Source organism: Parambassis ranga, chromosome 20 (assembly GCF_900634625.1).
Source record: "Parambassis ranga chromosome 20, fParRan2.1, whole genome shotgun sequence".
Classification (NCBI taxonomy): domain Eukaryota; kingdom Metazoa; phylum Chordata; class Actinopteri; family Ambassidae; genus Parambassis; species Parambassis ranga.
In genome coordinates, this window is record NC_041040.1 from 3,238,578 (window position 1) to 3,265,922 (window position 27,345).

The 27,345-nt window shown below is 46.4% G+C and overlaps 5 protein-coding genes across 6 annotated transcripts in view; 1 reads left to right on the plus strand and 4 right to left on the minus strand.

Moving 5' to 3' along the window:
* The window catches only part of LOC114452823 (NLR family CARD domain-containing protein 3-like), a 1,046,161-nt gene that overhangs the window by 142,904 nt on the left and 875,912 nt on the right, over nucleotides 1-27,345 (minus strand). The gene's annotated exons all lie outside the window — the stretch shown is intronic.
* On the minus strand, nucleotides 134-6,717 carry cip2a (cellular inhibitor of PP2A). Its single transcript, XM_028432313.1, has 22 exons — nucleotides 6,659-6,717; nucleotides 6,332-6,434; nucleotides 6,111-6,258; nucleotides 5,866-5,978; nucleotides 5,681-5,775; nucleotides 5,506-5,602; nucleotides 5,221-5,343; nucleotides 4,852-4,997; nucleotides 4,660-4,735; nucleotides 4,120-4,359; nucleotides 3,853-4,015; nucleotides 3,625-3,772; nucleotides 3,435-3,534; nucleotides 3,240-3,358; nucleotides 2,944-3,124; nucleotides 2,742-2,816; nucleotides 2,474-2,584; nucleotides 1,305-1,501; nucleotides 1,120-1,233; nucleotides 956-1,038; nucleotides 728-867; nucleotides 134-461 (listed from the first exon to the last, which is right to left on the minus strand). The coding sequence occupies exons 2-22, from the start codon at nucleotides 6,431-6,433 to the stop codon at nucleotides 315-317; spliced, it is 2,718 nt and encodes a 905-aa protein (XP_028288114.1). The 5' UTR covers nucleotide 6,434; nucleotides 6,659-6,717; the 3' UTR covers nucleotides 134-314.
* Nucleotides 7,413-10,883, minus strand: LOC114452879 (SH2 domain-containing protein 1B). Its single transcript, XM_028432406.1, has 4 exons — nucleotides 10,544-10,883; nucleotides 9,900-9,963; nucleotides 8,400-8,724; nucleotides 7,413-8,322 (listed from the first exon to the last, which is right to left on the minus strand). Exons 1-4 carry the CDS (start codon nucleotides 10,684-10,686, stop codon nucleotides 8,279-8,281), a joined length of 576 nt encoding a protein of 191 aa, XP_028288207.1. The 5' UTR covers nucleotides 10,687-10,883; the 3' UTR covers nucleotides 7,413-8,278.
* Nucleotides 14,435-18,518, plus strand: lipib (lipase, member Ib). Its single transcript, XM_028432902.1, has 10 exons — nucleotides 14,435-14,486; nucleotides 15,940-16,331; nucleotides 16,412-16,520; nucleotides 16,593-16,694; nucleotides 16,954-17,043; nucleotides 17,128-17,295; nucleotides 17,622-17,711; nucleotides 17,803-17,911; nucleotides 17,991-18,164; nucleotides 18,434-18,518. The coding sequence occupies exons 1-10, from the start codon at nucleotides 14,435-14,437 to the stop codon at nucleotides 18,516-18,518; spliced, it is 1,371 nt and encodes a 456-aa protein (XP_028288703.1).
* LOC114452846 (BCLAF1 and THRAP3 family member 3) lies at nucleotides 19,915-27,263 on the minus strand. Its single transcript, XM_028432351.1, has 11 exons — nucleotides 27,069-27,263; nucleotides 26,570-26,613; nucleotides 25,821-26,462; nucleotides 24,665-25,414; nucleotides 22,111-22,280; nucleotides 21,708-21,828; nucleotides 21,554-21,623; nucleotides 21,333-21,466; nucleotides 21,139-21,244; nucleotides 20,964-21,063; nucleotides 19,915-20,238 (listed from the first exon to the last, which is right to left on the minus strand). The coding sequence occupies exons 2-11, from the start codon at nucleotides 26,602-26,604 to the stop codon at nucleotides 20,225-20,227; spliced, it is 2,142 nt and encodes a 713-aa protein (XP_028288152.1). The 5' UTR covers nucleotides 26,605-26,613; nucleotides 27,069-27,263; the 3' UTR covers nucleotides 19,915-20,224.

Below are 27,345 nucleotides of genomic sequence, written 5' to 3' on the forward strand. Positions count from 1 at the left end.
TCTTACCTGTTGATGAGGCATCTTCATCTGTATGGATTATTCCTGCAGGCTCAGACAGCGTGTACACACACAAACATTCATTCATCCAGGACCGTCATTTATTTACAAATCAATAAGAACACACACACACCACACAAATACATAAAATGCATTTCAACATACGTCAACGTTAAAAATAAGCTTAAAACAGTTCATTTATTAGGTTTAAAAGCATCACTGAAGTTAAAAAGTCCTCCTGTTATAGTTCATGAAGTTCATTAAAGTTTAAAAATCTACTTTTTCCTGTGTCCCTCATCTGAACGGTGGAGCGCCGCTCACAGCGACAGGTTAACTTCGTTCTTCATCTTGCCGCTGCTGAGGCTGTGGATCATGGCGATCATGGCCGAGTGTTTGTTCAGCTCGTCCTCCTTCTGCTTCAGCTTCGTCTCCAGCTGGCTCTTCTGCAGCTCCAGAGATGACGCCTGCAGGGAAACAGTGTCGGGTTTATTATCTGATCAAAGGATTGGCTGACGAGGGTGAGGGACATCAACAGACTCAACAGAATCATCAAGCAGGGCGGCCATGTTGTGGGAGAGGACCTGGACTCTCTGACAGAGGAGGACGTGGTCCAAAATAACTGTCATCAAAAAAGTACAAAGAAGCAAAAGCAGGTACAAAGGACACTGTAAAGCAGAATGAAGGAGACAGATTGAGACAGATGAGGAGCTGCGGTTCTGTCTCCTGTTACCTTGATGCTTGCATCCTTTCTCGCCTGCTCCGTTTTGTTGAGCTCCTTCCGTAAAACATCCACCGTCTCCTCCAGTTCTCTCCTGTCGTGCTCCTGCTCCTTCACCTTCTCCTCCTCAGCTCGAAGCTCCGCTCGCAGACCTGCACATGGGAACCCAGAGAAGAATGAATTCTAAATCCCAGCTGCAGTGCTGCCGAGTTTAGGACCTGGTGCCGACAGCAGACGGACCTGTGATGTCACCGTTTTTCTTCTGCAGGTCTGTTCGAAGGGATCGGATCTCCTCTTCTTTCTCCTCGAGCGCAGACGCCATCCTGAACACAGGATGGAAGCAGAATCAGTGCACACTGAAAGTCTTAAAATGAGTCACAGAGAAGGGTTAAAACGTGGATGACCTTTCTTGCTGCAGCTGGAGCGACTCCTGGTTCTTCTTCAGGGCTTCGGTCTGTTTGGTGAGGGAGATGTGCGCCGTCTGCAGCTCCTTCAGCAGCCGCTCGGTCTCGTTAAACCTGAACAGAGAAGGTCCGTCAGAACACAGTGTGTGATGGGACTACAGCCTCTTCATGCGGCTGCCTCTGACCTGTTCAGCAGGCTGTTGTAGGCTCCTTTGAGAGCCTGGTGCTCCTCAGAGTCCTTCTGCAGCCTGGCGTTGTGCTGCAGCAGCTCCTCCATGTCGGCCTTGGAGCGCTCCACCTCCAGCACCTGGTTGCTCAGCTCGCCCTGCAGATCCTCCCGCCGGCGCTCAGCATCCTTCAGCAAACAGCCCAGCTTCCGAGCCTGCGGAGGGGAAGTAAACGATGTGTATTTAGAGCATTAAGTGTATTCTGGGGGGTTTTCATCACACTGCATGTGTGTGTTGGTACAGCTCATGCTTGATCTCGACCAGACATCACACGGTTAATAAGCATCTCATCCTAAACACACATCCTAACAGTCAGGACCAGGTCAGGTGTCTATTGTCAGCTGGGGTTTGGGGTTGCTTGGTCACATGACACAGAGGCTATTGAAAAATGATTGATTTTGCCATTGAAAATGAAACTAAGTATTTTTTAGTAGTGGTTTTTTCTATGGCCGATGATTTTTCTCACGCCCTCCTCAGCACTTTCACATTTCCTCCGAGAGTGTTAACTCCCAGCTTCCTCCCAGTCGTCTGATGTTTCTTCAGTTCTGCATGTAGCCTCTTCATATCCTCTTTGTATTGTTTATTACTGTGTAAACGGTGCACTGCTTCAGAGGGTGTTCAGTTTTTGTTGTACAGCTGTGACCTGATCCACATCCACCCCCCCCCCCCATCCCAGCCAGCTGCTCATGAACCTCTGAATGCTTCACTAGTTACTGCTAGACTGCAGCTACACAGAGGGCTTTGAGGTGTACAGGCCTGTCTGTTGTCAGTAGGTGGCGCTGTGACTACATTTCATGCATATCAATAAATTAATTCTTGGATGTTTTATCATTCTACATCATGAATTTAACCACCAAATCCAGTATTTATTATATTTTAAAACCTTTAAAAATAAAAAAATACACACATACAAACATCAACACACCAATTCTAATCCATTATTTATCTTCAAACTCTGATTAGTGAAAGGATTAATCAATTCATCAAAACAGAGGCCAAATCATTTTCTGATTGATTTTGATTGATTAACTAGCCACTTTAGCGCTAATGCAGTGAACAGAATCGCTGCAAGACTAGTGGTCAGTACTCGGGTATTTAATCAATGGATAGGTGTATGTTCAACCGACCTCAGCCTCTGCTTGAGCTCTCTGGTAGCGATACTGAGCGATGAGGCGGTCGGCCTGAGACAGAGCCAGAGCTTTGGCCTCCAACAGGTCCTGGAGGCGGCTCTCCTTAGACTGATGAAGAGGCAGAGACAAATAAAACAAGTTACCACAAACATTTATCTGCATACGCACCAGGAAATACATGAATAAAACAGCCTCGATCAGGAGGGCTGAAATGATCAATAACCTGATTTAAGTAATAACATTTTCATTCTTTTATAAAACTCACAGCAAATGTAGAGAGCTTCTGTTCATAGACGTCGATGATCTCAGACACATGTGAGTCTTTAACCTGCTCCTGCAGCTGCACAGAAATATAAACACTGTTAACATCATAGAAAGAGCATGAAACTCCATCACTTGGTTTCTCAGCACAATAATTAACAAAGCCACATTTCTGTCCAACGAGAAACAATTCAGACAAACTGTACCTCCAGGCCAGTCTGTATCTTCTCCACCAGGCTGTGGACACTCCTGCTGGATCCACAGGAAGAGTCCAGCATGCTGGTGTTGGTCCTGGGAGGCAGGACTTCTTGCACTGCAACACGCTTGACGGACAGCTCAGCCTCCCTCTGGCGGTAGGCGTTGTTTGCGGCGATGCTCTCTCCCAGACTTAAGAAGGAAAATAAAACATGGATGAAATCAACAGGAGCAGCAACAACAACAACAACCAGACGGGCTGTAATCATCTGCAGAGGTTTCAGCATTTTCTTAAAGTTTGACTCACACCAGCGACGGGAAGTCTGGGAGGGGAGTGGCTTCAAACAACAGAGAGAGGCCGGTCTGCACGTGGTCTCTGTGGTGTGATGTCAGGGCTAGAGAGAGAGGGGTCACTATCCTCTGGTCCTGAACAGATGACACAGTACTTTCAGGTCACTATGACAGCCACACACAAAGAAGAACCACGAGGGGAAGTTTGTACCTGTAACATCCTGTAGAAGCTGGTCTCCATGTCTTTCACTTGCTGTCTCAGTTTGCTCATTAACTCAAGAGTCTTCAGGACAGCTTCTGCACACGCCTGGCTGAACAGAAACACACAACTTCCAGCCTCTGCACACAAGGGCAGCAGCAACCTCAGCAGAGGTGTTCAGATCTTTGTCTTTAGTTCTAACCTGAGGTTGTTGTCAGAGCCAGGAGAGGAACAGGTGATGGGGCTGTTGCTATGGCAACAGGAGAGGAGCGATTCAACCTGGGATAAGCAGAGTGGAGCGCTCACCTGGCGGGACACCAAAGCTCTGGTGGAGTCCTCCATACACAAGAGTAGAAGAGTTAAAGGAAACACACACTAACACACACACACACACTGACACACAAACGGCAGACATCAGGTGAAAGGATATTGAGCAGCAGGCTGGTGACATGTGTGATGCGATGGCAGTGTTTTTGCAGGTGAGAGTCCCCCTGTGTAGGATCAAGACCCTTAAACAGCTCCAGCAGGACTGGAAGCAACATTTCCACAAAGCTCAGCATCCAGTCCGACACATTTTCTGCTCCCAGCGCCTCCTGGATGGAGAGAAGCAAGAAAAAACAGGGGAAGGAGACGCATGAAACCTCTGAACACTGTGGCGTCTGTCTGTGTCTCTCGTGTTACAGCGGGCTCGTCGTACCTCCAGCAGCTCGTTCAACAGCTGCAGAGCTTGCAATGAGCAAGACTCGGCGCCCTCCACAGGCGAGCTCAGCCACTGCACCAGAGCCAGCCCACTGTCTGCCTTGCGTCCACCATCCAGTCCTGCTCCCTGTCTGCGGCCTGCAGCTCTGAGTTTGGGTCCGGCTGGCCTGAAAACCACCTCACACAGCAGAGAGCGCAGACCTGAGACACTGCACATGGCCAAGAGCAGCTCCAACACCTGCAGAGGACACACATGAATCAAGATAAGAGATGTGTTTCAGACATGTTATTTTGCCAGGACTCAGGTTTATATATATTTATAAATCTTCATGTGTCCCCTGGGGGCAATTCAAGAAAGTGTCAGGGCTCACACCAAGAGCGAGCGTCATACCCCGAGACCAACCAGCCATAAAGCCATTTTCTGGCAGGATGATCACTGCAGCTGAAGAGCTTCATATGCTTAAATATAACTTTTGCTTCCTCTTCGGGGGAGTGTAGTGAGTGAGTCTGTGTGTGTGTAAAATCTGTCTCCTCTCACCTTGGCCGCAGAGTCTGGGTCTTTTGAATGCAGAAGTCCTAAAACTTGAGACACGCATGCTGAGAAGTGCTGATATCTACAAACGGAAAAATCTTTGTCAGCGATAAAAACAACACAGATAAAGCTCAGGTTAAACCCACTGTGTGGGAACTGTGTGTGTGCCCTCTGCGTGGGAACTGTGTGTGTGGGTACCGTGTTAGATAGTCTGCTATTTTGGGGTTCTTCAACAGGTCGACTAAAAGGTCGACTGAGTACTTCCTCGTCAGAGTACCGTCACCGTTCACAATGATGTTAAAGACGAGCTGGAAAGTCTGGTGGATGTTCTTGGCATCAAAGAGCTAACGAAGCCGCCGTTTAGTTTGATGCGAGTAAAAGATCAAAAGGAAATGAAAGAGGAAGCAGAAACAGGAACAAACAGTTGTTTTTGCCATTCAGATTAAAAACTACAGCAATTATTAGAAAACAATAAATATTCATAGTAGGTTTGTAGCATGACTGTGTATCTGTTATTAAAATGAAGCTACTGAGCTATTTTTGAATGCAGGCTTGTTTCCCACTCACCTTTTCGCCCACCTTCTCATTCAGTGTCAGGCTGGCCAGAATGGACAGCGTGAAGACCACTACAGTCAGACTATTATGAGCCAGGAAGTTGATCAGCGTGCGGTAGAACGGCTTCACGTTGTCCTACAGGGACACACCCAAATAAGAGAATTAGCCACAAACTGATGATGGTTCAGTCAGCTGTTCTGCCTTTAAATCAAAACACATTCACTCGGTGTATGAGATTTGTCACATAAAGGCTGCTGCCTCAGAACCACACACAGACTACTTATGGTGTGAACTCACCAGAGACTTGATGTGACTCTGCACTGAATGATTGTCACGACAAAGATTGGCCATCAGGCCGAGGCATGGCATGATGATGTCATCATTGTGAGACTGGCTACAATAAAACACAGAGTGACACAGTTACTGCAGGCTGAACATCAGCCGTCAGAGTATGGTCCTGTGTGGTTCTTACATGTTGGTCATGAGGAAAGAAATGAGCTCATGGATGTAGTTTGTTGACTGGAAGGTGCGAGTGTTGTAAGTGAGCTTCTGCAGCACCTGCAGGCACTGAGACACGGAACAAACACACAGTGTTATAACACAGGTATTACCAGGTCCAGATGAGATGTGACAGGGTGTCTGCAGTGAGGGACTCACCTGCAGCACCAGAGGCTCTCCGGGTGTGCTGCTGTGACAGTGGATGACAGCAGCCAGGGTGCTGGTGAGGTTGTAGCTGCTGTGTAAAATCTCCCGACTTTGATCATCACAGGCTGGAAGACACACACACACCTCACCTCAGATCATTTTCATCTGGAGTCTGTTTATTTTCTGTACTGCTTAATTTTATTACATGATGTAAACAAAGTAAACAGGTTATGATGCGGCTGAGTGTGAAACTCTACCTAACTGAGCCAGGAGGGAGATGATGGAGCTGGTCAGTGCAGGGCTGGTGTTCAGGCTCCCAGCGAGCTCCACCAGACCACTCACACATTCACTGGGCAGAACCTGGCCCGAGGACAGCAGCTGGTCACACTTCAGGCCCGCTACATCCTACAAACACACATAAAGTGGACTTGTATACACATCTGCCTTCAGATATTAGAACACAGTAGAATTTGCTCACCTCCACTTGTTTCTGTAGCTGCGCTGCGTTCGGAACCGTCCTGCTGCCTCTGTACTGCTGGATAGCGAGCAGCAGAGACTTCAGACACGTCGTCATGTCCATCCTGTGAAACACAACATGAGGATGCAAGAAACAACACATCAGCTCATACAGCTTTTAACTAACGTCCATCTTGAACCTCCTGGTTGCTAAGCTAGCTAGCTTATCTTCCAGTTTCATTACTACACAAATGAAATATATATATAAAAAATGTGGTTTTAACAACACGTTCAACGCGTGTTTCAACAGCTGCTGTAAATACTTTGAGTGCTTTTTGCTGCAGTGTACCTGCTGACTTTTCGTTCTTCGAGGAATATCAACAAGGCAGCAACTTCCTCAGCAACTTCCTCCCGCTTCCAGCTTCGAACGAGACCGGAACAAACCATGTGAGAGAAAGGGGGGGGGGCGTATGTAATATGCTAAATTAACTAAATAAAACCCTTTATTGTCTAATATAAATGCCAATTTAAGAATATAATCGGAGTTTTGTTTGTAAATAAACGTAAGGCCACAACTTAATTGTGTTTATTCAATAAGCAAAGTTAATTCAAATTCTACTCCCCCCCACATGTTTGGAGGACGAGCCTACGCAAGACAACACGTCACGTTAGGGGGCGGGGCTAGATCCATCCAAAGGAAATAAATGAAATGAAATATTGGTATTATATTGGTAAGTAACTGCACTGTTGGCAGCATTTGAGTTGCTATTTTTGCCAAACACATAAATTATATTTATTTCTGAGCCTTCAGTGGCAGATATTAGCCCCTGTGTAGACTCTAGTGGGTGGCGATGTTTGTGGTGAGCATGTTTATTTGCTTCAGTGTGTGGAAACTGTGGTCAGACACTCAGTGACTATTTTTTGTGTTTTTATTTTCCATTTCCGCTGCTTTAATAGAAGCTGTACAAAAAGAGACATCTAATGTACACATAAGATGTCTCTTTTAAAAAAGAAGAAGAAAGAAGCGGCTCATTTGTCTGAGGTGTGAAAAACAACACAGGATGTGTGGTTTTGTTGTCCGTAGACCATGACAACGAGGGACTTTGAGTACAAGCCAGTTAGTATAAAGCATTTAAAATCATATTTAAAGCAGCAGTACAGAAACGATATCGCAAAGTTTAACTGAATTTCTTTTAATTGCGAATACACAGAACACAGACACCACAAGGAAGACGTTTGAGTCTGCTGCCTGATAAAAAAAACATGTCAATTTCACTGTAAATCGTAATAATAAACCACACTACATCATCACATGTTCAGCAGAAAAACTTACAGTGCAACTTCCTAAGTGTTCACAGACAGACTGCAGGAGAAAACTGTCTGACACGTACAGCAGAGAGCAGACAACAGCAGAACAGCCACAGATCATCAGCTCTGACTGTCCACCTCTGACCGCCCTCAGGATCCTCGCCCAGGCCTCAGCACAGGCTGAGAGCTATCACGCCCCCCCATCATCACACAGGAGGCATGATGTATTCACACGGAGGGGGGTGTCTCAGCGACGAGCTGTAAGCCGGCTGACTGCGGCACAGATGACACTTTGATCCACTTGAACCATGCACACAGAAAATCAACAAGACTCAGACCACCTCCGTCCAACACCAGCCCACCTACACCCACGGACTGACACCTCCCTAACAGGATGGAGTCTTAAACTGCTCTCTGGGGGTCTAAGAGACCAAGTGTGTGTTTCTATAACAGCAAACAGCATGTTCAGCTCTCTCTTAGATATTTAATGCATTAACTGACAAAGCAAAGCACGAAGCAGCAGAAAGTCGGAGTCCTCAGAGCTCTGAGGGTGCAAGGCGTGCTGAGATGAGCCATGTCCTTACGTCCTTTTCCTTGAACTTATTGTCTTTTTTTTCTTATAATGTCTCTGGTTCCGTCTTCTTGTGCTTGGTGCTACAAGTCAAAGTGGGTCAGGGAGGACTTCCACATATTCAGAGAGAGAATCTGGAGGAAAAAGAGAGGAAAGGTCAAAAACAGAGCACCGAGTTACAACGACATGCTCAGAGAAACGTCTAACATACTCTCATAGTCGTGCTCTTCTTCCGCCTCAGGCGGGGGTCCCCTCCACTCCCTCTGATCACTCTGGTCCCTCTGGTCCCTGTGCTCCCTCTGGTCCCTGAGCTCCCTCTGGTCCCTGTAATCCCTCTGCTGCCAGTGCTCCCCGTGCTCCCTCTCTTCATTTCGTGGGGGTGGCTCGGGCAGTTTTCTCTGAGGCTGGATCAACAGGTCTGTCTTCCTTTTGACGGCGCGGCGCAGGTGTATGGTGAGGCCCTGGTTCTTCCTCTTATAGTGATGGATCAGGTCATCCAAAGTCTTAAAAAACGTCTCCTGTAAACCTCCTGCAGTCTGAGCAAAGGTAAACAGAGGAGAACTTCAACACACATTTTAGTTGTTGCTGCAAATGTAAATATTAAAACAAATAGAAGAGTGTTTTTTTTCTTTGACACAAACAAAACATCAAGCATTTTGACACTATAGTGGAAACATGCAGAGACAAAGACGTCAGTCGAACGTCTGACACGTGGGCAGACATTTTGATATCTGGAATGTTTCCTGTGGCTGTTAATGCAGATGAGATCGAGTGTGGTGGAAAAAGCGATCCCCGTAAATCCTCCCGTCAGAGTCAGAGGAGTTTCCTGTGCTGCGCGGGTGAGTTTCCATCTCACATGTTCAGCATGTGAAGGCCAATCTGAGGATGATCTTCAACGTCACGCACAGATCAAACCAATAATGTGACGAGTGTTTCCATCAGTTCAATGGGCACACAGAGTTATCAGTGTGTGAAACATCTGGTTTTTTACCAGTTTAGTTTTTTTGCGGTCCGTTTGTGTGTGTGTGTGTCATGTAGCTGTGCGGTAGTTGCATCCTGTGGTAGTGGTAGAAACAGTTTGATTAAAGCTGTGAAAGCCTCTGTTTGAATTCACTTTTTTAAATTAAACCACAGCTTTTGAGCGCTGAACCGTAACAAGATGGACTCGCTGCATGAGAGTCTGAGCCTGGCAGCTCCTCACATGTTTGTGGTCACAGAGATGAAGACAAAGAGCCTAACCACCAGCCGGACGCTGGTTTTTTCTCAACTTCTACTTCTACTTCTCTATGAATGCTGCTGTTTGTGTGTTTTACTCTCCTTCATCCTCTCTGTCCTGTCTCCCTCTTCTTCTCCTCTCTCTCTCCTTCATCCTCTCTGTCCTGTCTCCCTCTCCTCCTCCTCCTCCTCTACCCGGCCGACTGTCAGCAGGTTTTTTCCTGACACTGTTCTAAATGGGGTTCGGGCTCTGGGTCTCTGTGAGGCGCCTTGAGACAGTTCTGATCTGTATTATAAAGGATCTCTGACTGAGTTTAGTCCTGCAGAGAGCTCTGAGGTGTCACACACACGTCAGAACATTCATTTTACTACAAAGGATCATCTAAGGAAAATAAATGATGATGTGTATCAATCTGGTGACATTATGGCAGATTTAATAGTTTAAACATTTAAAACATTAAAAAATGAATGTGTGTGTGTGTGTGTGTCTTATTACCACGAGAGTGTATTGTCCGTTGTGTGCCTGCAGCAGTCTGTAGGTATACACCACCTTCTGTTTACTGCAAAGATTACAAAGAGAGTCGGATTTATCCAGAGGCACCAACCAGTCACAGCATAGAGCCACAACATGGCTGAAAACCTGACAATCCTCTGTCTCTATAAATGTCCCAGTTTGAAAATCAGTTGCATGCTGCACGTGAACATGTAGGCTGCAACAAAACAAAACAACAAAAAGCAGCCAGTGGCCTGAGAAATAAAACCAACCACAGACCACAGCGGACCGTGTTCACAGCCTGACACAGAACCTGTTTGTATTGATTAGTTCCCTTTTTGTTTCTAACATGTAAAACTGTTAAAGCCTTGTCTGGAGTACATTAGAGTGGAAACTGTGTGGGCACGTTTCAGTGTGTTACTGACTTGAAGTTGCTGTCAGAGACTAGAGGTGGAAACTGTGAAACTCTTCCTTTAAAATCAGGCAAATGTTTTATGTGCACAATTCAAATGAGGACGCACAAAAAGCTCAACAGTCTCCTCTATGCCCTCACACACACCTTTACAGAAGGACCTGAGGACCAACACCTGTCCAGAGAGTCCTCCACAGTATCAGTGAAACACGTGATGAGGTCTCAGGGTACTCACTACACACACAGGCACAGGGCTCCCTGGATGGTCTCGCTGTCCCGCAGCAGGTACGCTCCGTCCTTGTTCTTCTTCCCCAGCACATCCTCACACTCCTTCCTGCTCATGGCACCGTGGTAGCACGCCGGCAGAGCTGCTGCCATGGTGAGGACGGACTGACAGGTGACAGACGGCGGCCGTCCAACGCATCAACTTCTGCTTTCTCACAAACGGCTTCAGTGCAAAGAAAACTGACGAGAGCGGCGCTCAGAGCGGCGGGTCCACCACAGACACAACGCACACTGATCAGAAGTCACAGAAGAAAGGCACTGACTTGACCTGAGTCACACAGGAAGTGTGTGTGCATGTGTGACAATGAGAGAAACCAGCATTAACACACACACACACACACATAATCTGTCTCCACCTTCTCAGCTTCAGTTGCACACATTTGTGTTTTGTCTGAGCGGCTTCGCTTTTTCCCAGCAAGACATTAAACACAACATGAACACATACTGATGTCCACCTTTAAAATTAGGCCTTTAGCTAACTGTGTGTGTGTGCTTGTGTTTGTGTCTGTGTGTGTATGTGTGTCTCTATTTGTGTGCGTTTCTGTGTGTGCTTGTGTGTGTTTGTGTGTATCTGTGTGTGTTTGTGTGTGTGTGTGCTTGTATCTGTGTGTGTGTGTGTATCTGTGTGTGTTTGTGTGTGTGGGTTTGTGTGCTTGTGTGTGCGCGTATGTGTGTTTCTATGTGTGTGCGTTTCTGTGCTTGTGTGCGTGTGTATGTGTGTGTGCTTGTATCTGTGTGTGTGTGGGTTTGTGTGCTTGTGTTTGTGTGTTTCTATGTGTATGCGTTTCTGTCTGTGTGTGTGTGCTTGTGTGCATGTGTATGTGTGTGTGCTTGTATCTGTGTGTGTGTGGGTTTGTGTGCTTGTGTTTGTGTGTTTCTATGTGTATGCGTTTCTGTGCTTGTGTGTGTGTGCGTTTCTGTCTGTGTGTGTGTGCTTGTGTGTGTATGTGTGTTTCTGTGTGTCTGTGTGTGTGCTTGTGTGTGTATGTTTGTGTGTGTGTGTTTCTGTGTGTGTGTGCGTTTCTGTGTGTCTGTGTGTGTCCTTGTGTGTGTGCTTGTGTGTGTGTGTTTCTTTGTGTGTCTGTGTTTCTGTGTGTGTCTTTGTGTGTGTGTCTGTGTGTGTAGTGAGGGCCGTCATGTTAACAGCTGATCCTGTTGCAGGAAGCCAGCCGGCAGCACAGGCTTCATGTGTCTCCGTGGTGCTGAGTTTCCTCTGACAGCACTAGGGGGCGCTGCCCTCAGATGTTAAACAGCTTCCTGCTGAGCGGCAGCGGTGGACGGTGTCAGAGAACGGATACATGTTGGATCAGCCCATTATCATTACCTAATACTGCACTTTAACAGGCACATGAATATGCTCAGGTCCCCCGGTTTACTGCTGATAATCTGAGCAGCTTTAGCAGAGCGCTCCCATAATAGAACATCCAGCTCCTTATGGCCTGACCTCAGATAGATAGATAGATAGATCAAAGCAGGAGTTTTGCTCACACACACACACTACTGTAGTGTCAGTACTTATACCCATATAAATGCTGCCACCTGTGGCTGTTAGGTGAACTGCAGCCAACATCTTCACCATCACCCTCAGGTCCACAGATCACAATGTACGACCGAACATCTGTAACAATGCACTATGTTAAAGCTAGCTGGCTAATTTTAGCATGGTTGCTAGCTACCAGGAAGGAGAGCAATCAGATAGTATTTTGCTAATGATAACTTAAATGCGCTAACATGCTACTTTTAGCCGGTTAGCTCTAACATAGTTTGTTGTGTGTTTTGTAGAATTAGCTTGTAAAGTGTAAACAGCGGGTAAGCTAGCATCACCGAGGTCACGTTTCTTCAACATCCAAGCTGATATTAGTTTTTATTTAGTGTAATCTGCATCATCAGTACTGGACATACAGAACATCATGTGACCTCAGTGGTCCACTGTCTTCAGTGTCATCATGTAACATAAACACATGATGAAGCTTGTTACTTCACTTTTACTTATATATAGTTTTTCTTAAACCTCCATATATAAGAAGATTAAGATTAAGAAAAACTGAGGGCTCATCTCAGATTTTAATGCTCACTCAGCCTGACCTCTGCCTGTGTGCTGATTGACAGGAGGATGTGTTGTGCAAAGATAAGCTCTTTAACTGGAACATTGTGACCTCACAGTGACCTTTTACCTGGCTGCCGACCAGCCAATCATTGTTCAACACCACTATCAACAGATTAAATATCAGCGGAGTTTCTCTCTTTTTTTTTGCCATGCAGAGATGCGCTAACGCTAAATGCAGTGAATCCTTGTTCTGATGTTTCAGTGTCATCGCTATATGTTTTCCTTCATGAGTCCTTCAGAATCTCCACGGCCCGTTTTTGCAGAGCAGTCGACAGAATAAATTATGTCACAGCTGCATGTAAACGTCCATTCAGCAACTTAAAGCTGCACAAATGCTTTCTAACCACCAGGGGGCAGAAAACATCATACATCGAGTATTTTATTGTTATTTTCAGGTTTATTTTTTCATTTCTGTCTCATAGTTTGGAAAATGAAAAGCACTACTTTAGAAATATTCCCTTGCATGCAGCGTGCACATTTCTTAGTGGAGGAACGCAGATTATTTCTATTCCTGTTTCCCTTTTATAATTGTAGGTCTCCTTTTTTTAGAGGCTCTATTTGTAACTGAGCCACTCTGTGGATGAATGCAGGTCGACTTCCTCAGTGTTCATCATAGACTGAATGTAAAGACGGACCAAAGCCCGACGGACGTCACAGACGTCTTCATCGCCACACAGCTGCAACATCAAGTCAATATTTACAGACCTTAGTAAGGATCTGAACCCTAAACCCAGCAGTGCCACACGGAGGAGGGGGGGACAAGACCCCCAAACCCTGCTGCATACTCCGGTTCCGACGGCCTGGCGTCTTTTGGAGCGCGTGCTGCTGCAGAGGCCCCGGCTCTCTGTTCTGTTAGATTACATGTGTTCATGCTGAGCCCAGTGAGGGCGGACTGGGCTGGGCGCGCTGTGGTCACAGGCTGCAGGGCTATTAATAACCATCGGTGGTGCGGCTCCAACCTTTGATGGCACGCACATCACCCACAATCATATCTCACTAATCAGGGACCAGGAGCTGCTCTGGACCTCCCACAGGGATCCTCCTCGCCTTTCATTAACTTTCTTCTTCTTCTAATAGACTCTCACAGTAGATGTTATGATGCAAAACAGGACTAATCTTAGGTACTTGCAGCGTGCAGCGTGTCCACATGGACACACGCACACGTCTCCTAACCTGGTTTTTGGTCTGGGTGTTTGAACTGTCTGCAGCAGCAGCAGCAGCAGCAGCAGGAAGGAGTGTAGAGTCACATGAAAAGGTTCTGATCTGCATGTATTCCCATTCACATCACACTGTGGTGCACGTTTATCGGCTCCAGCAGGGATGGAAACATGACGCCAGCTCCACCCATGCTGCTTCAGGTCCCTTCATCCAGCTCTGATGGAGCCTTCTGTGACACTTTGAATATTGAAGCAGTAGTTGTGGACTGAAAGTGTAGTGTGTGTGGCAGAAAGAGGATATTTCAGAGTTTTTTAACCATTTGTTATCGCCTGCTCTGCCACAAAAAGAGCACAGGGCAAAACATGCTTCCTCTCCATGCTTCCTCATTTGACTCTCATCAGTCTCTCTCTAAACTTCTAGAATCTGATCCTTACCATAGGGAGGGCTCCTCCTCCTCCTCCTCCTCCTCCTCCCTCTGTTCTTCAGTCCCTCCCTCCTTCAGTCGGTCCCTCCTTCACTCGGCTCCTTCTCCCTGTCAGTGCATCTCCTCGTCTCGATCTCTGTGGTTGTGGAAGGATGCTGCCCCGCAGACTGCTCGGCGTGTTGGGACTCCTCATCCTCTGCAAAGGTAAGAAAACAGTTAGTTCATCGCTTCAGTTTCAGCTCACAGAGCAGGTTTGACCTGCTCGTTGCTCTTTTCTGTGAGGTCGGGCTGAACTTTGAAGCAACAAGGTTACTTCAGGAACACACACCATAAGTGTGTGTGTGTGTGTGTGTGTGTGTGTGTGTGTGTGACTGCAGACAGCTTAGTGGAGTGCAGGAAGGACAGATTATCCCATCTGTGAGACATTTAAATGGAAAAGCTTCTGTTTGGTCTGGTGGTGCTGCAGGTCTCTCTCACACACACACATTATTCCCTGACGTCTGTATGTGGGTATGGATTGGGGCCATGTCCCCCTCCGTTAGCCCCGCCCTCTGTGCTTGACTGACAGCTGTAATCACCTCTTGTGTTGGAGGCGGGGCGGGTGGTGATGGGATGAGGTGTTTTTTTATAGCAGCCTGATCCTATTGAGGGCAGTGTCGCACCCACCCGTGTGCGCTAATTGCAGGCCAAACGTCACAGCCTGCTAGCCCCGGAGCTAAAAGCTAAGTGGAGTGTCTGAGAGGAGGATGATGATGATGAGGATGGATGACGAATATTTGAACTGCAAACTCAAAAAAAGCTAAGCTAACCGCCTCCTGTTTCATGAAATGAAAGTGATGCTGCAGAATAATAGACATGAGTCAGTCTACCTGCAGGCTTGACTCCACCTTCACCCTCTGATATTAACCATTACAGGTTTACAGGAACAGCATTAGTACAGGGCCGCTACGTGGTGCAGGCTGAAGACACTTTAAACAGGCTAAAGAGACTCCCTGGCAGCTTAATGTGCACATCAGCGGGGTAAGAGGCCACCACAACCACACCGATCCGACCGTTTACAGTCAGCCTGAGTGAACCTCAGCTCATGCCGCCGACCTTTGACCTGTGTTGTATGTGTTGGTTGGTGAGGAGGAACTGGGTCAAAGTGTAAACAAACCTCTAGTAATTGTCCAGAGTCTGGAAGGAAAACATGACGTTGTCAGGAGGTGGTGCGTTGGCGTGCCGTCCCTCGTGTCTCCTGGTGTCACATGGACGAGCTGCTGTACACTCTGCTGAGGCCTCATTACACTGAGAACAAGTGACGTCGTTGTTGAAATACACAATAAAATTTCACTGCTTTAAACACATTTAAATTTTTCAGTGATTTTTTGCTATTTTAAAGGATACCAACCCAAAGTACTGTATGTATTTAAAAGGTACCACCAGAGGGGGTGCTAGATACATGAACTCTGGGTGCCTGAATGATCTTGTAAACTGACCTTAACTGAAAGCAAGCACATTTAAATCCAATGTTTTTAACTCCAGTTTAACATATATTCACTTCACAGTTCACCTAGTGTCCACTAGAGGCTGGCTCCAGCCTGATCCAAAAGCAGTCCTGGTCTCTACTTTTTAATTTTTAATCTTTAATCTAAATTCCTCCATATTCTGCCTCCAGGTCAGGAGGAGAGCGGGGAGGGTGAGTCCTGCGACAACTTCACCGACCTCAACCTGTCCCACTGCTTCCTGGGAACCAGCCTGTACGTCCGGCTGCTGCTCTACACGCGCTCCAACCTGGACTGCGGCCGTGAGCTCAACCACCACCACCTGTCCTCCCAGCCGCTCTTCAACCTCTCCCTCCCCACCGCCTTTGTCATCCACGGCTACCGCCCCACTGGAGCGCCCCCTATCTGGATCAACCACATAGTGCACCTGCTGGCGGTGCAGGAGGACATGAACATCATCGTGGTGGACTGGAACAAAGGGGCGGCCAACCTCAACTACTTCACCGCCGTGTCCTACACCAGGGAGGCGGCTCAGAACCTGACCGGCTTCATCGTGACGATGGAGGTGAGACAGGCAGGCCTGAGCAGTGAGACAGGAGGATCAAATATCATATCATTTACTGTGATGGTGTTGTGTGTCTGCAGGAGGAAGGGGCCTCTCTGAGCTCGGTTCACCTGATCGGCGTCAGTCTGGGAGCTCACCTGGCCGGGTTCGTAGGAGCCAATCTGAAAGGGAAGATTGGACGCATCACAGGTAAACTCAGAACTCTGATGGCTCAGCTTAGCCACAGGTCCAACATGACTGACCTTGCACCTCCTCCTTCAGGGCTGGACCCCGCCGGCCCGATGTTCACCAGCGCCACACCGGAGGAGAGGCTGGACCCCTCAGACGCCATGTTTGTGGATGTTCTTCACACCGACATGGACTGTGAGCATCTAGAACATGTTTCTGAACACAGGGGTTTGTAGAGGGTCACGACTGACGTAAAAATGTTCTCAGTGGGCCAAACTCAAATATTATTCATTAATTTAAAACACTGAATATGAATTCAATCTACTTTTAAAACAAAAATAAAAGTTAGGTCATCCAAGTTCATGAGCTTCAGTCACAAACCACAGGCTTTGTGTTATTGAGTTATCCAAGGTTTCCATTGTTGTTATCATAACGTATTGATTTCTGTGTGCAGCGTTCGGACTGAGAGGAGCTCACGGCCACATAGACTTCTACGCCAATGGAGGATTTGACCAACCAGGCTGCCCCAAAACCATCTTCGCAGGTAAACACCCACACACACACAGACAGACACACACTAATTAACACAAGCATATGCTCACTGCGGTACCATCTGTGTGTCCTGCAGGTAAATCTTACTTTGTGTGTGACCATCAGCGCTCCGTCTTCCTGTACTTGTGCGCTCTGAACCGGACCTGCAGCCTCACCGGTTACCCCTGCTCCTCCTACGGCGACTTCCTGGAAGCCCGCTGCCTGCAGTGTGAGGCCTTCAGACCGGCTTCCTGTCCCGTGCTCGGTAGGTGCTCAAACCCAGACCTCAACAATAACCGGTGTCCTGCTACATAATGAGTCTTAGATCAGTGACACATTGTGCAATTAATCCTGTTAGGAGGGAACCCGAGCCAACAAGAGGATGTTCTACTGTCCCAGTGGGATAAAAAACAAAAGTAGGGTGCGTTGGTAACTGAGCACATTACTCTGGGGAAGATGTAAAACCTCTGAATGAGAGAAAGTTTGGAATCAAAACAATGAAAAGTCTCAGAAAAACATAGGCTACTCTAATACCATGCATGTTGTAGCTTCAGAGTGTCTGACTGCTCACCTGTACGGTCTCACCTGCAGGTTATGACGTCAGCCAATGGAAGGAGACTCTGCTGCGACTCGGACCGACCAAAGTCTTCTTCAGCACCACGGCGTCGCTGCCCTACAGGAGTGAGTCCAACACACATGAATCTGATTTCAGAAGACTTGTGTTAAACAGCTTGGATGGACTGTAATACCATTTGCATCCTGTGTGTGGCAGAGCTCAGCTACAGAGTAGACATGGTGACATGGAACCAGTACATCCGCTGGGGGGTCGTCTACATCCGGCTGCACAGCGGCAGAACCTTCACAGAGACCCGGATAGACCAGTGAGTCCGTTAGAGACGCTGTGAACTGTTGTAGAAAAGTTATTCTTTTTTACTAAGATCTCCTCTTCTTCGCTCTCAGGAAGCTCTTGAGGTTCGAGCAGTACACCTCCACGCGGCTGCTCGCCCAGTTCGATGATGACCTGCAGCATGTCCAGAAGATCTCCCTGCGAATCAACACCGGCAACGTCATCGGGCCTCGGTACAAAATCAGGCTGCTGCGGGTTCGTTTCATCCCACTGGATCGTCCTGACAGGTCAGAGCTCACATGTTCCTACACATCATGATAATTAACCATTTATAAGCTGTGATTAACTGTTAATTATGCATTTATTAATGCATTATAGGAAGTGAATAAGAACATTGTTAAGTGTTGTGGGAAATCCTGCAGGGTGACACTCGCTTGTTTTTAAAACGGCTGTCCAAAAGTCATTCAGGGGGCTTTTATTTTGCCGAAGCCAAATTTCGGCCTGGAGGAAGAACTCGTAGCATGTATTCATATTTTTGTATTTCCTACTCCATCAGGCCGCAGATGTGCCGCTTTGACATCATCATGGAGGAGAACACAGAGGTGGCGTTCCGACCTCTGCCCTGTGACTCTCACCCCTGACTCCCTGACCACAAACACCTCCTCTACTTCTTCATCTTCTTCTTCTTCTATGGAAACATTTGTGACTCACCCAGATGTCTGCTGCTGGGGGGCACAGGGCCTCCCAGGCGGAGCTAAGAGGAACAGCAGCACAGGACCACACCAGTGAAGGGGTCTTTCCTGGTGACTGAAACCAGGACCTGGAAAGAGATTCTTGCTGCAGGAGGACACTAAATCTGATGCTGCTGCTTTTCTTTAAACACCAGTGTCGGTTCAACGGCTGAGAAACCGTCAGGAGAACAGATCGGAAGTGTTGGCAGCCTGAGTTCAAGGACACAGATTCATCCAGGCACAGACAGGAAGTCACTGTGTTTCTGCAGTCTGAATGTAAAATAATTTGAGGGACTAAAAAACTTTTCCCTCTTACACAACAACCGAATGCAGAATTGATGTGGCAAGCCAACACTAATGGATTCACCTCAGACAAAAACATTTTGTCACACCCCATATGTATTATTATTATTATTATTATTATTACTATTAAATGAATTTAACATCAGATTTAAATTGAGGTTTTACATCACAGGACATGGATATTTAGAACTTTTCATATCAAAATGAACCAATAAACACCCTCAGGCAGAGCTCTAGTGATTTAAACCCATTTTAGACACTCTGTTACTGTATGTCCTGTCTGTTCCACATTTATTTAAAAATAAGCTGCAGTCACAAACTTTAAAACTGATAAATGTGCAGTTACAGACACAAACTCTTCTTTGTGCCTTTTGTACCAGCATGTCTCGTCTGGTGAGAGATGACAGCTGCTGCTAAAGTGATGCTGCTATGATGTTTGTTGTTGTTGTTGTGCTGCAGTGACAGAAGGCTGCAGTGGTAGGTGCAGGCAACTGAGCAGCCAGGAATAAAACAACTTGTTCTTCTGATGTCTGATTAGTAAAACCTTTTTTTTTTTTACATATGTGGATTTTCACTGTTTGAAATAAGAGTTGTGTTTAAACATGTTTGATTCTGTTGACGGTGTTAATCTGTGCTGTTCACACCTGGATTAAAACGACCAGCTGATGTGCAGTAAATAAAGGTGCATTAATGCAATGTGTTTATTTTCTCACACTTTATTTAATCTTTAGACCACAGAGCAACGTCCCAGCTGGAGAGTGATGCGTTTCCGATTCTACAATTAACTCTTTTGATGTAAGATTTTACTGAATATTGCATTAAAATTGGTCACGTGTCTCAGTCCAAACTCAGTGAACGAGGAACTTTAAATCCATAATGAAGTCCCAGATTTAACTTTTTAGAGGTCCTTGTTTAAACAGCATCATTAACAAGTTTATAAGAAAGCAAATGTGATCAGATCAGATCAGACTGCCCACCCCCTTTGTACAGTGAAACCAGGAAATCAGAATATTTATGTTTATTAACAATATAATGAGTCTTTACAGGAGTTAAATCTGATCGGAGGACATTTGTCAGTGCTGTGTGCAGTGCAGCCTCAACAAAAAAAATTAAAACAGCGACACAGGAAGGAGACAGAGTATCAACAAGAAGACAGGAACAAAGGAAGAAGGACAGACGAGGACTTGACATTTACCCCTCAGCTGCAGACCACAGTCTACGCAGCTTTGAAGATAAAGACTCCCATTAAGAGGCTGGTTTTGACATCCGGTGTTATCAGTCCTGAACAAATCAGCAACATTCCAACAGTATGATCACCAGTTAGAACCTGTAAAAGGAGACAGACAGGAGACGTCAGATCAGCAACAAACCACGACAGACCAGTGTGAGGACAGAGGAGGAGGTGACGGTCAAAGACAGGAGTGCAGGAGGGCTGTTACACAACGGTAAATCTGACTAAATGCGTCGCCTGAGCTGCAGCTGCATGCAGGCAGGTTTGTGCCCATCTGTCATCATTAGGGTGGCAGCACAGTGACCCGTGACCTCCTGAACAGTGTCCTTGTTACCAGTTTCACAACATTAACCTGCCAACGTAAATGTAGAGAGAAGGAGCACCAACATGCTCACTGTGAACTTCACAGCTTAGTGGTGGACTTTCAGGACTTAGTAAGCAGGAGGAAGAGGGGTCAGTGTGAGGACCGGTGAGGAGCTGCCTGACACCGGGCAGGGACGGCTGGTGGAGCTGCTGTCTGCAGCATCCAGTGTCTTTTGGATGACAAACATGTTACAGGAAAGTTTCAGGCCACACATGGACAGAGATTAATGCCTCTGATTAAAGCCCAGCCCAGTGCATTCTGGGTGTTAGAGTTTGGAACACCTCAGCCCTTTGTCAGCTCCAGTAGCACTGAGCTTAACCTGTTTTCAGCTCTATAGACAGAATTCAAGGACTCCACACTCATCACAAAGATGCTGGTTTGTTCTAAACATTTCACTGCGCCTCTGTTTTTTTTAAGTTCCACTCACACAAAGACTCCAACAGAAACAGTAAGATACCTGCAGAGCCGCTGTGGATGTTCAGACGTTGGTTACCGAAGCGGTTGGTCCTCTGCTGGGGGCCTGTGATGGGCCTGTTTGAAGGTCCTCTCCTTGGTCCCTGAAGGAGGGAAAGGGGGTTCAAACATGTTGGCTCAAACGGCTCAAAGACTCCAAACAAATGTCAACCTCTCACCATTCTGCCTTCTCGTCTCCCGATTTCCTCCTCAGGCCAGTTGGAGAATCCATTGTCGTCCAGTTGACTGGTCTCCGTCTGGATGCTGTACTCCATGTCCGGCTCTCTGGCAAAAAGAAAAAAAAATCGTAAACATTTCAAAACCTGACAGTACTCATAAGGTTTGCGACCAGAAAAATTCACTTCAGACTCACCTGCCTGCACCTAGGGGGTGCTGTGGCACACTGTTCCCTTGTATCGTCACTCTGACACCCTCCAGTTTCTCCTGCCGCCTCCTCTCCAGGTCGTGCCTCAGGTCCCCCGGGCCTCGAACCGGCTGCCCCAAACCCTGCCATCACAGTATCAGCACCATTAATGCATCAGAACCACTGTCAGGTACCAACAGGCTTTAATACACCGCAAGTTCAAATTTCACCTGCATGGGTCCCAGTCTGGAAAACAGGGGCACGTCATCATGTAAGGACTTCATGTCTAAATTGAAGCCTCTGCAGAGGAGGGAAAGACGTTTTATTCTCGTTTCTTCAGTTCAGTCAGGACAAAATAATAAATGTTAGCAGCAGGAGGTTTACCGGTTAGAACTGAACCTCTGGTCCAGCGTCAGCTCCTCCACCTCTTCCTCAGAGAAGCTGCTTTTATGTGATGCAGAGAAACGCTCATTCAGGGTGACGCCGTCGTCTCTGAAGTACTGCTCTGTAAAAGCAGACGGGGACATTTTACTGTGCTGACAACATGTTCCACCATGAATCCAAAGCTACAGACTTCCTGTTTGAGCAGACCGCAGCCCTTCAATGAAAGACATCTTGAAGACATTTGATCATCAAGCTCATATTTTATAAACTATGAGGTTACCAGAATGTGTTTTCACACTTGTTGCTGACAGTCCATCTTTTTTTGGAGAACATTGAGTTCTAAAGTATCCTGCAGTTGTCTTAACATGCATGTTATTAAAAAAACTCTGATATAAATATGGACCTTTGACGAGGTGCACCAGCGTGATGATTTCCTGTGCAAAAGTCCCAGTGTGCATGGCGGTCTCCCGGTACATCCCCGAGTGCTCCAGCATGGGCAGGAAGTCCAGGCGCTGGCGGCCCACGTTGACCAGGTCCAGTGAGAGCTGTCTGTCTGAGGAGTAACAGAGCGGGCTGCAGAGGAGGACCAAGAAGGAGAGGAAGACAAGAGATCAGCGAGCATTTACAGAGTTCACAGAAGGCCGAGAATGTGTGTGTACAAACACTGACTGACAGCAGAACAATGTGTCAAAGACGTATTCAAATGAACTCTTTCTAATATGTCTGAGCAAAAATTAAGAGGATCTTTACCTTACCGAACAAACCTACCTTTTACGGGTCCAACAAATGCACATGTTTAAAAACAAACACTTTAAAAAGGGTCAGCACCACATTTAAATGCACACAGAATCAGACAGAATCCTAATCCAATGAACCCATTTTGAACAGCCAGGAGAGTTAAAGTCTGGGTGAAAGTTCACACTTCTTTTCTTATTTGAGCCTTTAAAGGATCTGCTGCTGCTGCTGTCCACTGGACGGACAGAGTCTCCAGCCTCTGCTGTAGCACAGCAGGGCTGTGTGTGTGCAGGGATTTGAAGGCCCCCTTGTTGCTTCAGGTTTTGACTTCATGATCTTCATCCTGGTCTGTTCATGACATCGGTATCTTTGCGTGATGATAAAGAAAGGTCTGATGATCCTCCAGGTTTTCCAGGCGACAGCAGTGGTGGATAAATCAACGTGTTCTTTCAGAGGTAATTAGCAGAACTGAGCTCTGTGTGTTCCTGATGTCAGCCTCCATCTTCATTTTCATGGCATGAATCCATCTTTCAGTCAGTGTTCCTCTTCATGCTTCCTTCATCCATCAGACAATAACAGTTTCCAGGTTCGAGGTGTGTTTCTTTCTGTTTTCCTCTTCCTGAAAATGCCTGTAAAAAGCTTCAGTTTGATGTCTTGAAGCTGAAACCTCTAGTTGACCTCCATCTTTACAAAGCAGGCCCCCCTTTTTTAAATCTTCCATCCTTCGCCAGAGCAAAATAACTCCTTGGTTGTTCCTGTCCGCCTGCAGCTGGACTCTTCTCTGCGGCTGCATCACGGCCTCCTGTGAATCCTCTTCCTGTGAGATCACACCAACATGCTTCGGCAGTGGCCTTAAAGTGTCAGAAGATGCTCTCCTACAGAAAGGCTCTAGCTGTAAACACTTCCTGCTCATCCAGGTGTCAGGCAAAAACCCCGTCAACATTTTGTCTTCTTCACGTCTTCCCACATGAGCCTTAAAGTGACAGACACACATTTGTTGTCCTCCCATCATGCTGCCAATCTTTGACAGACGTTGAGCTTCTGTGGAGCTCAAAGATGCATCTTCCTGTGATTTATGTTCTTCAGCATTCCAACATGTTCTCCATCACCACACAGCACTCTGATCATCCTTTTCTGCTGGTGACCTCTTTTCTTTAGGTGATCTTATGCTTGACTCCAGTTGTCTCTGTCAGTATCATTCGATGACCTCATTATAATAAGGAAGGCGGGAAGATGTTTCCTTTCTCAGCTGCTGCAGAGTTGTGTTCATCTTCATCCTGCTCCTCTCGGTTTGTGAAATCTCATCAGAAACGAACCCACACAACATTGATGGCTCCAATCAGGACGTTCTGCAGAACAAAATCGTCATCATTGGTATCGTTTAGGAATCTTATGATGATGCTTGTGTGTAAACTTCTTCCATTTCCAAAGTGTCACGATGTGTTTTCAACACACACACATCTCCGAGTGATCCGCAGCGACAAGAAGGGTTCGAGTTGTTCATCCCTCCATGACGTTTCATCTTAAGGATGCTTTTAGTTCCGCAGAGAAGCGACTCCAATAAACACATGCTCGCTGCCCTTCACAGCATGATTTTACTGCCATGGACGGTCTGTGTTCCGACACTGTGGCTGCATCCGCTGCTTTTCAACACAAGCAGGTCTTCTTTAAATGTGGTGTCAACCATCTTTGGTTTCATCTGTGTTCATCAATCAGAGCAGAATGAAATCCACTGCGTTCCATTTCATCAGTCAGTGCTGCATGGCATGTTTTGTAGGATGAGCTGCTGCTCCCATTGTAATGAAGGCGGGATTCTTCTTCCTCCAAAAGAGCATCACACACTCGCTCGCTTTCCTGAAACGCTCCCAATCTTCAAGAAATTACATTTCAACTGCAAAGTGAATTCTTCAGGAAGTGTGAGTGTTTCGTTTGATTTCAGTTTGAATGAGCATTTACACGTTGGCGCCGCTCCTTCTTTGGGTTACTTCTGTGAAGCATCCTGATTGCCTGCCGTCATGGCACACACACACAGGAACACATTTGAAAGTAGCCGTTCAGACTTTGGGGAAGTTTGGATCATTTTCAGGAAAATCCAAATCAGTAGACGTGAAATCGCCGTCGCTCTCCACGCAGCGGGTTCTTTCTCAATTTCATCATCAGAAAAAGAAAGCATGAACTTTCACCCCTCACCCTGGATGATAACGGCAATAAAAATACTCTACCTGTTCTGGTTCACGGGTTGACTCATGTCCACTTTGATGGTTAGCGTTTCCTCCGTTACCACGGTCATATCATCGGCCTTCTGATTGCTCCATCCACGCTCCCTCTGATGGGGGATTTTTGAGCCCAAGTCATCTCTTTGGAAGCGGCGGTCCAGACTTTGAGGCCGGTCATGTTCCCACTGCTGAAGTCTGTCTTCTTCTGTCCATTTCGGCCTCTCTTGAATGGGATCCTTGTGATCTTCCCTGAGAGGTTGGTACTCCGATGTCTGCTCTTCATGAGAAAGATCTTGGAACGATCCCTGATTCCTGGGCGGTCCTATCCGTCTGCTATGACTTTGGTTGTACCCCCTCCTTACTGGACCTCTTCCTCTTCCACCCATGAAACCACCTCGATTATCAGGGCTCCTCCTAGTGTCATGAAAGGTGGAGTCCCTCAGATTATCTTGAAAATGGTGTTCTCTTGAGTCCCCAACTTCCAAACTGTTGTCTGACATCCTGAAGCGCTCCTGAGACGCCCCCATTGGTCGAGGAGCCCTCTCTCGATGAAAATCAGGGTCACGGTCCCGTTGAGTGTCGTGCCACCGTGACGATCCTTTGTCGTCTCTGTTGCCGTGATCATGTTCGACGATGAGTGGCCTAAAGTGCCGAACGTCTCCAGGCGGGAAGTTCACCCGTTTATCTCCTCCAAACCCATCTCTGGGTGTGTCCACTGAGTAACCCTGTCCCCCAAAGTCCTCCTCATTCCTGTACCTGTGATGGCATAAGAGGAGGTGACAGGGTTCAACCGTGAACATTGGAACTGTGTCCACATCTAGCTTTAAACTCAGACATGAATTTAGCGTGGGATTCATCTTCAATAACTGATTTTATTGATCAATGTGATTAATTAAATTTTTAAACTGCTTTTTCCATTAAGCTTTTATAACTAGTGTATATTTGACAGGAAACATGCAGAAATGTCTAATCTTTCAGAGGATACTGTGAAGACAGAAACTGCTAAGAAGCCATGCAGTAGTAGCTACACTATCAAACTAGATGAATGTAAATCAGGTTTGAGGACAGTGGAGCTTTTACTCTATGGAAAATTAGAAAGATGAGAATCCTCTGCATTCTTCATTCCTTGATAGCGCTGCAAAGCATTTTGCTTAAAATTTACCCAAGATGATTGCTGTCATCCATTTCTCTTCTCTGCCTTTTAAAAGGGAGTTTCCTGTCCAGGTGTGGGTGCTCCCTTTGCTTGCTTTTATTGGGACCTTCTTCAGTCCTCCTTCCCCTATCCCTCTGGTCATCTGAGCTCATACTTGGACTGGCGTCTCTGAACCTCTTTCGACCTCTGTCCTGCTCGTCTCTCCTCCAGCCCATCCCCGTCTCTCTCTGTTGGTGGTTTGAGTGAAGTCCTGCTGTTGTAGGCAATCTTTCCCTCTTCAACCTCAGGGGCGACTGTGGCGACCTCCTCTGGTCCTCAAAACCATGATAGCCTTCTCTAAACCCTCCTCTGCGTCTGTCTATATCGACTCCTGCATTGTGCAGTGGGGGAGGCCTCCGGTCTTCGTGCCGCATCACATCATGTCTAGGTGACAGCCTCTTGTGGTAAAACTTGTCCAGGTGACGCCCAAACTGATGGTCATCTGGGCCAAGAGGTGGTCTTCTCTGGCCTTCTGGGTACCTGTCTTCCCTGAAATAGTTCCTGGGTTCTTCAGGAGCTTCTCTGAAGCGGTGGCTTCTGTCCATTGGATTTCCTTCCCGTTCTGAAAAGGCTTGGTGAGAATGATAGTTGGGTTTCTCCCACTGTAACCTCCTGCAAAAGTAAAGATTAAAGAAATGTTACCAACGGGATCAAACTCAAAGCACATAAGAGCAAATATCTATTTTGAGCCTTTTTCATGAAATAATCAAAGGATTCACCTGTAATGTGGTGAACGGGATCGCGGTCTTGACATTTTGTCAACCTTAAACAGAAGAATTTGAGTTTTTGTTACAAGATTTAAACTGCAGACAACACTTTATAACATGGCAGAAAGTTCACCAAGGTTCACTGGAATTTACACAGTAAATACTTAAACCTGCTTCTGTGCATGTGTACATATCGTTTACTATAAAAACTATACGTAATGCGTAAAACTACTTATATAGTCTGTGTTCATACAAAGAAAATGTTAGTTCATGCCTGTCAATAGATTATAATTTCAATCATTATTAGCCTATAAATGATAGATTTCAGATTTCTCCTGTGGTTGTACACATACTAAATACACGTTAGCTACATTCTGCGTAAAAAGCCTTCAAACTATCGTCTAACATATTTTAAATTCCATCAAAACATTCGCTGTTTGTGTCCATAAACTGGCATGTGGTGAGCTAAGGCTAAAGCTAACTAGCAGCTAACGTTACGCAGCTGTCTTACCTCCGCCTGCGAAACGCGTCAGGCACTCGCGGCCAACGCGAGAATAAATACGACAACGAAACGAAATGAACCCGCTAATAACAAAGAAAAAACTCTCTATATAAAACATTTAACTAAAGTTAGTTCACGCGTTTTGTCCATTCCATTAAGATGTTCAGGAAAATGGCTGTTTACTACAGGATGACCGGAAACAGATCAGCACTTCCGCTCTGCTCCTTTCAAAATAAAAGAAATCGAAGCTATCAATCTCTATATTCCCTTTTTGGATGACAAATGT

Coding starts and splice junctions, on each gene's coding strand:
- cip2a (XM_028432313.1), bottom strand. CDS start 6,433: ATGGACATGACGACGTGTCTGAAGTCTCTGCTGCTCGCTATCCAGCAG. Junction 5,603..5,680: donor TCTTTCCTCATGACCAACAT/GTAAGAACCACA, acceptor GTTTTATTGTAG/CCAGTCTCACAATGATGACA. Junction 4,016..4,119: donor TGTTGAACGAGCTGCTGGAG/GTACGACGAGCC, acceptor CTCTCCATCCAG/GAGGCGCTGGGAGCAGAAAA.
- LOC114452879 (XM_028432406.1), bottom strand. CDS start 10,686: ATGGCAGCAGCTCTGCCGGCGTGCTACCACGGTGCCATGAGCAGGAAG. Junction 9,964..10,543: donor GCCCTGTGCCTGTGTGTGTA/GTGAGTACCCTG, acceptor TAATCTTTGCAG/TAAACAGAAGGTGGTGTATA. Junction 8,323..8,399: donor AGAAGAGCACGACTATGAGA/GTATGTTAGACG, acceptor TTTTTCCTCCAG/ATTCTCTCTCTGAATATGTG.
- lipib (XM_028432902.1), top strand. CDS start 14,435: ATGCTGCCCCGCAGACTGCTCGGCGTGTTGGGACTCCTCATCCTCTGC. Junction 16,332..16,411: donor GCTTCATCGTGACGATGGAG/GTGAGACAGGCA, acceptor GTGTGTCTGCAG/GAGGAAGGGGCCTCTCTGAG. Junction 18,165..18,433: donor CCACTGGATCGTCCTGACAG/GTCAGAGCTCAC, acceptor CTACTCCATCAG/GCCGCAGATGTGCCGCTTTG.
- LOC114452846 (XM_028432351.1), bottom strand. CDS start 26,604: ATGTCAAGACCGCGATCCCGTTCACCACATTACAG. Junction 21,829..22,110: donor GCTGGTGCACCTCGTCAAAG/GTCCATATTTAT, acceptor CTGCTTTTACAG/AGCAGTACTTCAGAGACGAC. Junction 21,467..21,553: donor CCAGACTGGGACCCATGCAG/GTGAAATTTGAA, acceptor CTGTGATGGCAG/GGTTTGGGGCAGCCGGTTCG.